This window comes from Pongo pygmaeus, chromosome 12 (genome assembly GCF_028885625.2).
Source record: "Pongo pygmaeus isolate AG05252 chromosome 12, NHGRI_mPonPyg2-v2.0_pri, whole genome shotgun sequence".
Lineage (NCBI taxonomy): Eukaryota > Metazoa > Chordata > Mammalia > Primates > Hominidae > Pongo > Pongo pygmaeus.
In genome coordinates this window covers 75359880-75375829 of record NC_072385.2, presented here as the reverse complement: position 1 = coordinate 75375829, position 15950 = coordinate 75359880, and the positions used below count along the sequence as shown (strand labels likewise).

Here is a 15950-nt window from a genome sequence, read left to right as displayed (position 1 = left end):
TACAGATATATAAATGTGTATATAGTGGAGAAGGGGGAAAGACACATGTGGGAACTAAGATGTTAGCTATTTCCCCATAACTGTTATTAAATTATGTTGAGCTAGGAAAGCACTTAAGCAGAAAAGTATGAACACTGCCAATCTCAGAATGTAACGCTTATTATCTTTAAAAGCATTTTGTTACTTTCATAATACCTGAAGTGAAGTAATAATGTCAGTCACTTAACCAGATCTTAGAGTACAATATCTTCATCTTAAGTACTATTATTTCCAGTATTTTAATAATTTCCACAAAGTGCCAGAATGTGATCTTTTGTGCTCTGATGACACTTAAATTAATAGCATAATTTTCTGGTACTTGCAACAGTTGCTTTCAATTCTGATCTTTTTTATTCTTTCCTATAATACTTGCAGATAAATCCTCTAATAATCCTTTTTTTTTTTTTTATCTTTGGGAGATTCCAAAAGTATAAATAGAATAAGAAAATATTAAGAAATAAAGCTTTTTAAGAAATTTAATTTTAGTATTACTTGCAATATCTCCATCAGGTATCTTTAAACAGGTGATAAATCTAAATATTCATTTCATTTGAAGTTACTTACAGGCTTCATTGATGTTTTCAACTCTTTCTACAGGTATATCTGTAACTGAATTTGTTTGGTCAAATACTGTTATCTGTCAAAGCAATCCATAAAGAACATATCACCTCTTCTATACCTAAGTTATTTTGACTATAACTGATCACGGATCACTGATCATTTAAAAAATTTGCTAGTGTTTTTCATTCATATGAAAAGGGTATCTGCCCACAGGACCAAATGAAACATAGTCACCTCATGTGTAGCCATCACAGAGTAACTATAGCAATTCCACTTTTGAAAAGTGAAAGAAAGCTCCTCAAGCACATGCTGAAAATAAGTAGGTACTTTCAATCTTATCCTTAGCATCCTATATTGTGGACTATTCAAAAAGAAAAAGAAAAAAAAAAAAGCCAAGCCAATTAGTGGACCAGAAAAAAAGAAAGAAAAAAGAAAAAAGACTAGCTTTTTGTTCCAGTTAGGTTATACCCAAAAGGGTGCTACCATCCCTAAAGAAAAAAGTTAGCTATATCTAATTTTTCATCACTCTAAAATCAATGAAATAAAAAAAATCATAAAAACCTTTACATCAAATAAGTTCAAAACTAATAGAAAGAATACCAGTTTGCTGCTAGCTGACAATGTTATTCTCATAGCCAGAGCCAAGGAACTAACAGTGACATCATTTAATTAATTAATTACTGTCTCAGTGTCTCTACTATTTACAAATGCCAATATTTTCCAACTCTATATCTACCTAATAAATTGGTTTGGCTTCTAATATTCAACTTTTATTTTGGCACAAAAAGATGAGGGGGGAGTATTTTCTAGCTCTAAGTATTAACATTTCTTAGTGATGCTAGGAGGTCATATTTGTATTAACACTTTTTGTCACTGAAGTATCTATCATTTCTGTCTTCAACCTATTGGATCTTTATTCTCCAATGGGGATGTTTTTCAGAAATGAAGGTTTAAAACATATACACACATACATGCATGCATGCACAAGCATATAAACACCCACATATTCCAAATTACCCCCTGGATTATAAAAAAAATTCAAATACACATATAGACATAGTGTATCAATTTACCAAAGTCCCTGTCAGGAACAAAACATGAGAGAAAGAATGTTAATAAATTATACTCACATTAAAATAAATTTGCTTCACTAATATTGAAAAAAATAATTTTTATCCAAAAGTATTTTAAAATATTGATCACAACATTAAAGGAGTCATTTGAGACTGACACTCACATGTTTCCTCTTACTTAGGACATCTGCTATATAAGAATATTTTACTGAGTTACTCCAAACCATAACATTTAGCATTAAGTTCATCGAAGTACTCATAATATATTAACCAATAAAACTGTGAAACCAAACAGTATTTCTCTCAACATCTCTTATCTCTGTTATTTATAGTACAATGTATATGTAGTCACTTTCCACATCCACGTAGCCTGGTGAGATTGACCATGATTTTTCATTAATCATCCCTATTTCATTTTTGAACACAGAAAACTCCTTGTTTATCGCACGCAAATAAAATGCTGTCTTTAAAGTCTTTAATGTATACGTAATTCAATATATAGATAATAATTGCTGTCTGACAGATGTGTGTATAAATACACAAATATACAATATCATTACACATGGAGAGAGATTACTTCTTTGCCCATATTAGCTCTCACTATATTAAGAGTTCACCAGTTTACAAACTGCATTAACTCCCTACATCACTTTGTACATTTGTACAGCATTTTACAATTCAAAATTATTTTCATACACAACACCTCAATTTGTTCTCATATGTAATCTATGACACAGATATTATTTCTCTCTTTTTATAAATAAGTAATTTACACAAGGTCACGCACCTGGTAAAGACAGAGCCAGAATTTGAACCAGACTTCTAGACCCTGTATTCTCTTTATACTATGCTACAGTGGCTGAGCAGATATGAAGCCTACTGTGAAGGTCTATAATAAAGTCATATTTATTAACATCAGCAAGTAAATCAATTAATGTACCAATGAAGGCATTTGATTAAAAAAACCTGTTCCATGTAACTAGTCTCTTTGGGTCTTTAAATTCATGGGAGAGCTTTGCCATTCCATAAGTATCTCATGTGCTCAAAATGCACAGATCTCAAATCCTCTACAAAGCTTAAACCAATTTTTATAATCTTAGAAATCAACTGAAACTATAGCGATATAATATCTTCTTTAATCTGGCAAGTAAGTGAGATTCAAAGTCATATATCCATCCCACTGCCCATAAAACACATTTACTTAAGAAATATCATTGGTATTTTAGTATATGGAGGTTGAATGAGTTATAACAACTTAGAAAACTAAAGAAATGGAAAAGTTTAAAAAAAAGTGACTTGTAGGAATAATAAAAATGAGGGTGACAAAGGAAAATTCATCACAGTTAACCACATTACATTAGACATAAGTAACCACATTACTTATATCTACATAGGATACAAATATCTTCATAATAATGTGAACACTGAATATTATCATCCAAATTACAATATAGTTATTTGGGGAAAGCAGGAAGGTAGGATGGAGTGAGGGCAGGTAGAGAAAACAACAAACTCCTCATTATCTACAGTGGAATTCAGTAGATAATGCCCAAAACAAAAAGTTTTAGGCATTGCTTAAAACTTACATAAATAAATACATAAGCATGTATTTATTACACGCTTATGTATAAATACAAAAGCATGTAATGACAAATTACTACTGAAAGAATCAGCTAACAGCCAAAAGTGTTTGCCCCTGGAGAAACAGGTGAGATGAAGGCTATGCTGTTTTTTCTAAAAAAAAAAAAAAAAACAAAAACAACAACAACAACAAAAAAGTTGCAAACTTAACTTCTGAAGCTATGTTCACATATTTGATCAAAATATAACATTTTAAAAAATTAACAGCTTGCTCACATTCTGATGATCAACTAAAAAATACAATTAAACAGACTGCATTAAAAATAACAAAAAATTTAAAATACTTAAGAAAAAATTCAACAAAAATATGTAACAGGTAGATTAAGAAATCATTGCTACTTTACTGAAGGACCTAAGTAAATGCAGAGATAATGTTTTTCTAGATTTTGGCCATATTAATTCTTAATTTGCTGGATAAACGTAAACCCAATTGTAACTAAAACCCAAGTAATTCTAAGAATTATTTGGAATAACAAATGTACAGTATTATCAACGATATTTTTAAAATGAAACTTTGTTAAGTGACAAGCATAGTTGTAAAATAATTATACAATGACGTCTCAATACTACTGCCTAAAAAAAGCATTAATGGTAACTTTACATTTTAATTTTAGTTGCTTGTATTTTTCCTCTTTCTCTTCTTTTTTAGAATCAATACAGGCTGCTTTTTAAATAAATAATTAGCTATCAAGAAAGAAAAATGAAAGGCAGCTGACAGGTGACTAAGTCTATAGGTCAAATGACTCCTACGCTGATACTTTTTCTACCATATCACATAATCTCAATAATAAATTTTCTTTCTTTTGATCCCTTTGATGTCTTTTCAGCCATACCACTGTGGCAACAGTAAGATTGCCAAGAAAGAAAAAGCATACAAAATTAACCAATTTAAGAGTGAATAAAATTCCACTACTATAAGTCCTCCAACAAAAACAGCAGAGGAAAAAATGGAAAGAAAAAAAATCCAGTTGGTCAAAAGAACTTCCACAGGATCATTACGGTGAAAAACTGGGGGATTTGCCCCAACACTGTGTTTGTTTTAAATCCAATTTATTTTTCTTTACATATCCATGAAAGAAAAAAGGTTCACCATTTCCATATACAGTACATATGAACTGAGGCAAAGGGCAGTTATGTGACTTGTCTGAACTAATACAATTAAATTAATGGCTGAACTGTAAACACAACTTAGAATACCCAACTGCTAGTATACTGCTCTAACTAATGGATCATGCTCCCTGCTATGTAATAGGACTGCCTCCTTTAATTACAAATTCTTCATTCACCATAAGATTATCAGCCAGAGGCTTTATCATTAGTTTTGCTCTTCTTGCATTCATGGCATTATTCCAAGAATATAAGATTTCCATGATAAAAAATATAAAGACCACTATTTACTATACCACCCTGAACCTGAGGATTCCAACTGCCCATGGCAAGAATACTTCACCAAGCCTGCACTTAGTGGCACACTTACAGGCAAAATCGCAATTTTAACATCCATTTTTGCTTGATCAGTGACCTGGACAAAAGGAATTTCATTTTTTTATAATCATAATATCAGTGCACTTAAAATCTGACACTAAGGCATTCTACAGTCTCAGTCAAGAGTATTTACACATCTGACCCATATGTAAAATTCTAAAACAATTACTAAAGATATATTTTGAAGCATTTGTGATGTTAGGAAGTAGAATAAAATTATGAGATGTTCTCATCGTCTGTGCTAAAATCTATAAAAGATCAACTGAGCAAACAAATAAAGCAAATATCTAGAAAGAGGTGCTTAGACACTTGTCTTTGAGAAGCACTTTGTGTTTCTTTGGCACGTATCATGGCAGCAATAGTAGCAGCAGCCTTGCCCTTGGTGCTGATTTCTTACTACTCTAAATGTCTTCTCTGAGCCAGAATACACTGGCTGTTGCTAATCATGCTGTGAGACACCTGCACTGGCTACTAGACTTGTCATGACGCACAAAACCCTACCATCTTCAGCTTGACATTGTGCAAGTTATAATTATTCATCCAAATGAATATGTCAGAGCAGCAGCAGCAGACCTCTCATCAGAGCAAAAGAAAAATACATCAAAACATTATCAACCCAGCAGGAAGACAGGGACCATAAGGAAAATTACCCATTTTTAATATGGATGCCACAAAGCCATGTCTATTATATTACAAAAAAAAAAAAAAAAGAAAAAGAAAGATCTTCCAAGTTTAAAGTCCAGAAACACTGACTCCAAAGAGGAAATACACAAAAGCAGAAAGGGATTTTTAAAAAATCAATTATCTGAAATCTATTTACCATCTCTTAAATCTAACTCTGCTATTAAACTACAACACTAACATTTATATTGCTTACGAGAGACAACTGTTTAAAAATTGTTTTAAAAAAACTCCCACAAGCAGAATTGTTTTCAGCCAGCCAATTAAAAAATATCACACATAACAAAGAAGTCTCACATTTCTTCTTATTTTCAAAACATAAACTATCAACACTCTTATCACGTCTAAAAGACTCAGAGTTCACACTGCTGGTACCATCCAAAGTCCTCATGAGATACAGCCAGAATCTTATAGGTAAATGATATATTTTTTAAACTTTCTAAATATTAATGGCATGTGTAAAAGAAAAACTGTGAAATCAGCCCCCAACCCACAAAAATGAAGAAGACAGATTCAAATTGTATAAGCATATAGAAAATAGGGGCTAACTCATACTTAAATACTTAAATAGCAAAAATAACTCTCTGAACTATGGCAGAATATCTTTTCAGAAAAATATATGAAAGATTTTATTTGAAACACAACAGAAACCACAAGAGAAGGATGTGACCAGACTGAAAGTTAAACTCTGTATGACAAAATATAAAGTTAAAAGACATGTCACAGAGATACTTATATCCCATATAACTAACAAAAAATTAATATCAAAATACAGATAAAATGGTTATAATAAAAAGAAAAAAATATAGGCTAAGGCTATGGACACAATAATAACTATAATCTTATAAGAAGGTCAGACTAAGATGAGACTAAAGCTTGGAAAGAATATGCATTGCTGAATGGGAATATAAACTTACACAACCAACTAGGGAAGGCAATCTGTCCATCTTGCGTAACCCCAAAGAGGCACATAGCCTGAAATCCAGCATTTTCACTTCTAGGAAAAACCCATACTAAAAGTCTCATACATGTGCACAAGGAAACGTGGAAGGATGTTCCCTGCAGCACTGTTTGTCAGAATTTGTGAACAGCCTTATCAGTAATGCTACAGATAAATCAAGTTGCCGATTAACATAATGGAATAATATAAAGTATTTAAAATAAATATAGTAGACAAACATAAGATTATAGATAAATCACTGAAATTATATAATGTTAAAAAAAGAGACTGCAAATATGGCATAAACAAATATGGCAAAAAAGTATGCACGGATGGCCTATATACCAATTTTGGGTAAACAGTTACTATTTAAAGGGAGAGAAGCAAAGAAAGGAAAGATGGGAAGGAGGGACACAAAGGGGGTCAAGTCTTAGCTATTCTTAAAACATTTTATTTTTAAGAGAAAGAGAAATATAGATGTATCTGAACCAAAAGTGACAAAATATTAACATTTGTCAAATCTGAGTTGTGATAAAAGGCTGTTTTAATCTATCTGTATTTTGCTTAGAATTTCAGTATATTCCACAAATTAAGAATTTATAACACTCATTACTACTAATCCTACATTTTCTTAGAGTCACTACAAAACAAATCTTGTACGACCCAATTAAACCTGAAACTTAAATTTGAATTAATATTATTAATATAATATTTATTCCATGCTTATATGAATAAGGCACTGAGCATGTGGATATAAAATTTAAAAGAAATTGCCTTCAAAGACTTTCCAGTCTAGTAGAGAGTCATAAACTAATTTTGTGAAATAACAAAATAAAGTAAGTACTAAACAATCTTTTCATGGCATTGCAAACTTTTCCACAGACAAATGCCTGGGGAAACTTCTAGAATTATCTACATCTAAAACACAAAGAAACTCATAAACAGTGTATTTTTCAACCTTGGAATTGTGATAAATATTAAACTATAATTTAGAAATAACACCTGGAAAGAGAAACACAACCTAGCTATAATATTTTCTCATGATCTCACTTAAAACATCAGATTAAACTTCCAGAGCCAAATAGAAAATGTGTATTTTAAAAAAAGGGACATGGGTTTCATGAATTTTTTTTTAAATAAAAAAAGAAAGCTATAAAATTTATGCATAATTCCAATTCTTTAATAGAAAAACAAAAATCAACATAGTATTTTACTTATTGCATACATCAAAATACCAAAAGCAAATTACAGGCTCTCTCTTCTCTATTTTGCTATGTCTTCTCAACTTCCAATGTGGGGAGATTGGGACTTTAAAAAAAAACAAAGAAAGAATATCAGAAAAATAATTTTTGGATAAATACAATATATAATTAAAATGGCATTTTGGCCTTGACAAGACTATTTAAATCCTATTAGGCTTTTTATTTTTTTACTAATTTCTTATATATTTAACTTTACTCATGTATTTATGTTTTAAAATACAAGCATAATTTTTTATTTAATCTAACCAAAATTTTACAGCCAAAATGAGTAGCCTCCATTTACAGAATATTTGCAAAATGTCACTAGAAATGTTTTGTCTCTTTGCCTAAGAATAAAAATGTTCTCTCCATTTTGCTATCAACTGCCACAATTTACCTGGTGAAAGAACTATGCCCTAACTAATCACATTGTGCCACATTCCTTAAAAATCACACACATGAAATGGTGTAGTAGTACTGATAATCATACCACCTTATATCTATGTTATAGTTTACAATGCACTTCTAAAAAACATTATCTTGCTAATATCATCAATGTACTGCGAAATTCAACTGACAGAAGCAGGAGAATCTTCTGTATTCTTTACTCAAAATATTGAATGTTCTAAAGCACAAAATAAAAGAATATAATCAAAGTTCAAAGATGAACTAAGGACAAATACTTTAAAACAATAAAAATGGAGTAGAAATGGCAAGGTTTATGTTTTCAGTCACAATTCATTCTCCTCTGAAAAGGATTCTCTGATATTATGTAATCAATGTCAAAAGTTTTAGCAATATGAAAAATTTCACTCAACTCTTCAGTTACCATTCACTGCTTTCTACAGAGTTCTTTGGAATTTAAATTTAAAGGAAAATGTCTGTCAAAAGTGCTTCTGCATGTTTACTGAAAATGAAGCATAAATATCTACAGGCTGGATGGTGTGTGTGTGTGTGCATGTGTGTGTATTTATGCGTGGGTGTGGGTGTGAGTGGGTGTGTTTGTGTGTGCGTGTAGAGAGGGAGAAAGAAAATGGACATTAACTGTAAGGAAATATAAAAGAAGCATTATAGAAGGTGTGTTTATAAATAAATGCTTAAGGAAAACTGAAAAAAAAAAAAGATTACTTCATAACCTATAATGACTACCTGAGTAAAAACAGTTACAGTTTCCCCTACCCATGGATTCCACATGTGCAGATTCAACCAACTGCAGACAGAAAATATTCAAAAATAAATAAATAACAAAACTATTTACAGTATAACAACTACTTACATGGCATATGCATTGTATTAGGTATTATAATCTAGAGATAACTTAAAGTATACAGAAGAGTGTGTACAGGCTATAAACAAAGTCCCATTTTATATAAGAGATTTGGGTATCCATGGATTTTGCTATTCACAGACGGCCCAAGAAATAATCCCCCCATGGATACTCTGGGACAACTGTACTTTTTAATTACTTAAAACGAATTTTAAGAATTTACCTGAGGAGAATTTACCTGAGGTGTCCAGGAAGCACAAAATGGAACAGGAAAATCCACAAAATAATCTGGTGATTCTGCAGGATACTATTAAAAAAGCATAAAATTAGACCATTTTTGCTTCTGTGTGTTAATATCACTGAGGTATTGTAGAAAAACTAGATATATTAGGGGCCGGGCGCGGTGGCTCACACCTGTAATCCCAGCACTTTGGGAGGCCGAGGCGGGCGGATCACAAGGTCAGGAGATGGAGATCATCCTGGCTAATACGGTGAAACCCCGCCTCTACTAAAAAATACAAAAAATTAGCCGGGTGTTGTGGTGGATGCCTGTAGTCCCAGCTACTTGGGAGGCTGAGGCAGGAGAATGGCGTGAACCTGGGAGGCGGAGATGGCAGTGAGCCGAGATTGCACCACTGTACTCCAGCCTGGGTGACAGAGTGAGACTCCATCTCAAAAAAAAAAAAAAAAAAAAACCTAGAAATATTGGAGGAAAACATATTATTATAACTGCAAATGTATTACATACAAATATTTTTGCTCCACTTTCATAGTGATGTGAAGAGCTTATTTATAGTCAACCTATGGAGGTGAAAGTTTGGTGATTTGGAAGTGCCAAAGCAATCGGTGTTGAGTGAAAGGTAATGAATTAAGTCAGTGTTGGGTCAGCTGCTGAAGTTATGATTTGAGGAACGAACCAAACTGGATCTCTGTTTATCTTTAAAATAAGAGGTCAAATTAGTTGATATCTAATTTTCTTCTAGTCCTAAATTTAATTTCAAATAGCATCAGTCACTATTTAAATAGGCAGTATCAGTTAAAGGAATTAAGAAATGCACAAAAATGAATACATATAGCTGTCAATTTAAAAAATTATTTTCCATATTAAAGATATTAATTTTAGCAAGAAGATAAATAAAAAGAATGAAATATCCTCTGGCTTATTAAGAAAAAATAAAACAGTTTTTAGCAAGAAAAACCTTTGAAAGACTGCTAAATACAAAATTATTTCTTCAACTAGTCATATAAAAAGTGGCAGTCATGAGGACAAACCAAGTTTCTAACAAAGGCAAAAGATAAAATTTCTTAAAATCCATTTCCTTATTAGAGAATCATACTTAATGATTTGTCTATAATCCAATTCTGATTCTTCAAAGTCACATGTAATTAAAAATACCCATTTCTTTCCATTAAAAAGCTAAATGTACTGAAAGAAAATTAGTTTTAGGAAAACTTTCATTTGACAAAATATTTAAAAGAAGTTTTAGGCTTTCACTTTTTTCAGCCTCTTATTTTTCAGTACTCTGCTGGGTAAGTAAAAGGGAACAAAAAAATCACTACAGTATTTAACAAACATTTGAAATCAACACTTTCAAAAAATTAACATTTAGCTACAACAATAATTTGGCTAAAAAGATTTACTATCAATATACACTCTGACTAATGGTATCTGGCTATGTAGAACTAATTAACACAAAGGCAAATACATAAAAAATCATATAAAAATATTCCAGTGGTCTACTTCTGGGAAAAAAAAAAAGAAAAAAGATCATGCTGAAATTAAAAGAGGAAGTTCTATTTCAGACAATTAAAAATATCAGATGATGTGCTTCAGAGTATCATTGCTGTAATCACTGGAAAAACAATTTGTATACCATATTTAAAAATCGTGATTATCTCAAAGTAAATGTAGACAGAGACCTCAGCTTGCTTTGGTTCCAGCTCTGCTAAGTTGTATGATCTTGAACAAGTCATTTAATTTCTCTGGCTGTTTCACATGTAAAAATGACAAAACTCAACTGAAAGTGTTACAAAGTCTCTTTTCCCTCTAAAATGTCAGAATTCTTTAAAAATAATGTGCACTTGAAACCTCTAAGGGTCAAAAATGGAAAATTTAGTTCATTTTGAGTTGCTGCTATTTATCTTGGTGATGCTGACAATGAACAATATCAACTCTCTAACTTCAATGAATCATCAATCTAGATAAAATAAGACATTAATGAAATGTTTACTGTATTTGGAGTAGATACACAAAGTAAAGTATCTGTGGCCCCATTAAGTACATACACAGCTCATTATGCTAAAAGAGAGTAAGATACTACATTCAAGTAGGATTCAGTATAGTAAATGGTATCAATGTACTGATATGGAAAGAGATCCACAAATAGTTAAACAAAAAAGCAAGTTAGAGTAAATATATGATCCTACGTATAAAAATGAGTCCAGTATGTAGTTTCTGAGATAATGACATCTTTCAAATATATTTTTATATCTGTAATACAATATGTATATAATAAATTAGACTGATCTTTATGCAAGTGGCTTTAATTCATATCTGAGTTAAATGAATATTTGCAATATGTGTTAATTACATTCATGTGAAAAATCAATTTTGTTTATGTAACAAACTTCACATAATAGTACAGAGCTTAAAAAGAACATTTATATAAGTGGATGATTTATCATAAATATTAAAATACAAACTAGCATACTAGATATTCATTTTCAGAATAGCTTCTGAATTATAATAGTATTAACTACAATGTAGATGACTAAATACAACATAACAAAGTAACTTGATCAAAATTAAGATACTTTTCAATAGTAAGCTGTATAGGTATATATAAAATCACTGGCAACTAATTGGCAAAACTTTTCCTTTCAAAAGTAATTTACAACAACAAAAGCTCCATATCACATAGGAATATTAACTGAAAAATAAGTATAGTATTTAATTATTTTCAAGTAAAACATAGTTCTCCAAATCTCATTTGCAGAAAATCAAATCAATAACTAAAAAAAAAAGATTACATAATATTAAGTATATATTTTTATCACACACAATATTTTTTAGACTCTATAATATTAAATATTCTAAGACAAATTTTAACCAAGTCTGTTCTGTGATTGGACTACCTAAGCAGTAAGGCTGATCCCCAAGTAAATACATACAAATTGTAGCAGAGAAAGAGTGCCCACCCTCTGATACATATTTGTAATTTGTTTTTCAAGTAGTACTGATCTTGACCAAAGCTGAGGAAGCCCTGGGCTACTTCTTTTGTAAAGCAAAGGTAATTCAGTACTGAATGCACTGTAAGTATTGCACAAAAATATACCTATAAAAACTACAAAATTTATCTGGTTTACTTCTACTTTTTTATTTACATATTTACTTTTAATAAAGGACATCTTGTCAAAATAGGTATTTGTTTTCTTTGTGAGTTTCTTGGAGATCATGAGGGGAAGTGGTAGAATCGGGAAAGTATGTATTCCAGAATAAATAAAACAAATGCATTTATTTACTGTATATTTTAAAAATCAAGTAATAAAGGTTTGTGTAGTTATGAAAAAAGCCTACTTTGAGGTATGTTATTAATAAAAAAAATTCAGCATTCCACTTAAAACTTAGTTTGGATTAAGATTTTGCATAACATACTCTTAACATACAGTTAACGTTTCAACTATTAGTGTAGTTGACTAACAATCCCAGGCCCAATTTCTTTTTATTTTTCCCTAAAATTTTTGTTTCCTAAAATATTTTTCAGTTAATATTCCTATATGTGGAGTTTTTGTTGTTGTAAACTACTTTTGAAAGTAAAAGTTTTGACAATTAGTTGCTGGTGGTTTTATATATACCTACACATTTTTCCTAAAAAAAAAAAAAAAAAGACTTCCTGGTTTTCTTCAAATTCTCATGTTTCCCCAGTGATTACTAGGTAAATGATTAATATGCTGAACTTGTTTATTCTGCTTATTTGTCCAAATTCATAATCTAGAACTAACTTTTTTTTCCTAAAAAAAAAATTACCACATCTCAAAGACAGCTGTGGTGTATATATAAAAGCTAAACTAAATTGAGAAATAAAGATTCTAATAACTCATTCCAACATAAGATTCAGTTAAATACTTTTGTTTTTCCAAAACAGTTTTTTTTTTTTTTTTTTTGCCAAATTCCTTCCCAGCTTAAATAAAGCTTTCTCTTCTCTTTCACAAGAGTATCCATAAAAGTGCTTCGTAACTATAGATGTTGCAAAACTGACCCTGGAAAATATTCTCCAGAGAAATACTAAAAGCATCATCTTATCTACCCTGAAAAAGTATAGAAAAAAGCAGACAAAATGGACCATATTAAATTGTCACATCCTCACTCTGAATACTACCAATAAATGAACTACATGTCATCAACTTGGATTAAAATCTTGTAGGTATAGTTAAAAGCAGCACAAATTTACAGCAACATCTTCTTAGGAAGTAGAAGAGCTTGTAAAAATGAGGACAAGGTATATTTAAAATCTTTAGTTTTGGTCTTCATAGAAAAACAGCTAATTTTACTAAGGTACAAAATATAAACAAATAGAGCTTTGAAGGAAATGACAGAACCCTTGCCACTGGCAACATGTGACCCTTCGGAAAGATAAAGGCAAATTTCTCTTAAAAAAAAAAAAAAAAGCACACCTTTACAAACTAAAAAAGAAAATAAAAATCTTCTCAATTTAATAAAAATAATTATCTAACTTATTTTACAAATAATGAGATTTCCATCCCACTAATTTTTTCCAAGACTTATCACATATGGATCTTAATATTAGACCTACACATTCTGTGTGTGAAAGAGAATCAGTCATTTCTCAACCTGTCTGTTATAGAACCACTATAAGATATCAACTTTTCTGTGTCATCCAGTACAGCTTTATATATTAATTTTCTCTTGTGGAACGCTTAAATGCCTGACACATTTTTAAAAAGGACAAACACAATTGATCTTTTCATCACTACAATCTTCCGAAAAAGAGTTGATTGATGACTCCAAGAACAACAACAAAAAAAAAGTTGGACGTCCTGGTTTTCTTCAAATTCTCATGTTTCTCCAGTGATTACTAGGTAAATGATTAATATGCTAAACTTGTTTATTTTACTTATGTGTCCAGATTCACAATTTAGAACTAAAAAATAAAGATGAAACTACCATGTTTTGTGCCAATAAAATTTGTGATTACAGATCACTATCCTATAAGGGATCTATATAAATAGAGGCATAACCTCTGCAAATTCTTAAAATACTTAAGTCAACAAACCCCAGCCAAAGCAAACAAACTATAAAAAACTATGCATATGTGTTGTTTGTGTTAGGGAGTGGGGATCACAGATAAGAATAAGAACTACAAAAGAAATTTACAGTAACAGTTGAATGCAAAAGATTTTCTCAGTACAATTTGGGATAGTGGAAGTGTCCACTGTCGTCTACACAGGATGTTACAAAATTAACACCATGGTACTCTGAGTCTATAAAATTGTATTTGTAGTATTTGTCATAAACTCTGTATTTTGAGCAAATTTGAACTAAAATATGACATAAAACTGTCTAGGCTTTTGGAAACGTGGTGAATAAATTCTCTGAGGCTTTCCAAAATCAATGTTTTAAAGCATGATATATGTATTTTTAGATGCAACTAGCACTTCTTTACATTGAGAGCATTCACAGAGTTCATTTCACAAAGTATTTCCTGATCACAATAACAGTTTAACGAGGCACATACCTTTGCCTTCAACTTGAGAGTGATTAAATGCTCTCTACCAGAAGCATCTTCTGCTTTTAACTTGATGGTACTGAAGCAGGTATCTGCATACACAAGTCTGGTGAGCAGAGGAGAATAAAAAATGATCACACCGGGGAGGGCTGGAGAGGGGAACTGGAGATGGTAGAATTTGAAATGAAAATATTTGCTATATTCCTATTAATCCATTATAAAAATTAATCAGAGCAATTTCTGCATGCCAACCCTTTCTGCTGCTATAGATTTACTGCCGTTCATACACCAGCCTAGCACTTAATGCAGTCATACATCTCTGGATTATTTACAATGTGTGTCAAGGCTCATGCTGTGGTCAGTGAGCACTATGTTTCAGTTTTCCATCACTGGAACCTTTGGCACACACAGCATGTTCCTGTCAGCCTCTACTTATGTACACATTAAACTTCCTGTCAAACTCTTTGATCCATTTCTGTAGTTTCATACAGTATGAGACTTTTATGTTCCCTTTGTTTTTCTCCTCAATGAACTTCTCCTATATTATCAATAATGTTACTGTATAAAAATCTAGCTGGTATTTGTTCATATACTGAAATTGATCCTCTAAGGAAAATGCTGTATAAGCACAGGTACAGCCTGGTCTCCTAACAATAAATTTTCTTTCTGCACGATATATAGCTTCTGACACTTAACCTATGCATGTATTCAAGATGACTAATATTCTAAACATATAGCACAAGCACAACTGTTTTGGCTTTAAGTTACTCTAAATGCATGAATTTTCTACAATGGAAACCAATGTCCTTTGAAATATATCATTCTGTAAAAACATAGTCCCTTGAGTAGCGTAAGCTACTGCCAAAAAGGTTCAAATTTAGCAGTATATTTACTAGTGAACTGGGCATATGGATATTTTTGACATTTTTACAATACTATTCTCTTATAAAGATAAAAAGTAGTCTAAGAGTATTGTAAAACTTATCACCCAGGCTGATAGTAAGACCCATTGGAGTTCAGAATATAAGCCTCCTAACTTAGGAAATATATTTTTTTAATATCACTATATGCCATTTAGATACTGACCAGGTACTATATAATGATAAAATGGGCTAATTTCAAGAAATGCACAATGAAGTTATGAAACACTGTAATGAAAATATATCTAAATCTGAAGATATCTATCTTCAATAATAGAATGGAAATTTTATCATAATCTGTAGAAAGTCTAGGGTCTTAGAAAACAAAAGTAAAACTATTCTAGAAAGTGTTTTA

General features: G+C 31.1%; 1 protein-coding gene across 2 annotated transcripts in view; it reads right to left on the bottom strand.

Annotated features, from left to right (window-relative positions):
- FANCL (FA complementation group L) overlaps positions 1-15950 on the bottom strand; it is a 76251-nt gene that overhangs the window by 24005 nt on the left and 36296 nt on the right. The window contains exons 6-7 of one of the 2 annotated variants that reach the window (XM_054472331.2): positions 14685-14781; positions 9152-9235 (exon numbers count right to left, since the gene is read on the bottom strand). In XM_054472331.2, the coding sequence (XP_054328306.1) occupies positions 9152-9235; positions 14685-14781 (181 nt within the window). The remainder of the gene's footprint in view (positions 1-9151; positions 9236-14684; positions 14782-15950) is intronic. The other variant, XM_054472339.2, reaches the window with a different exon arrangement.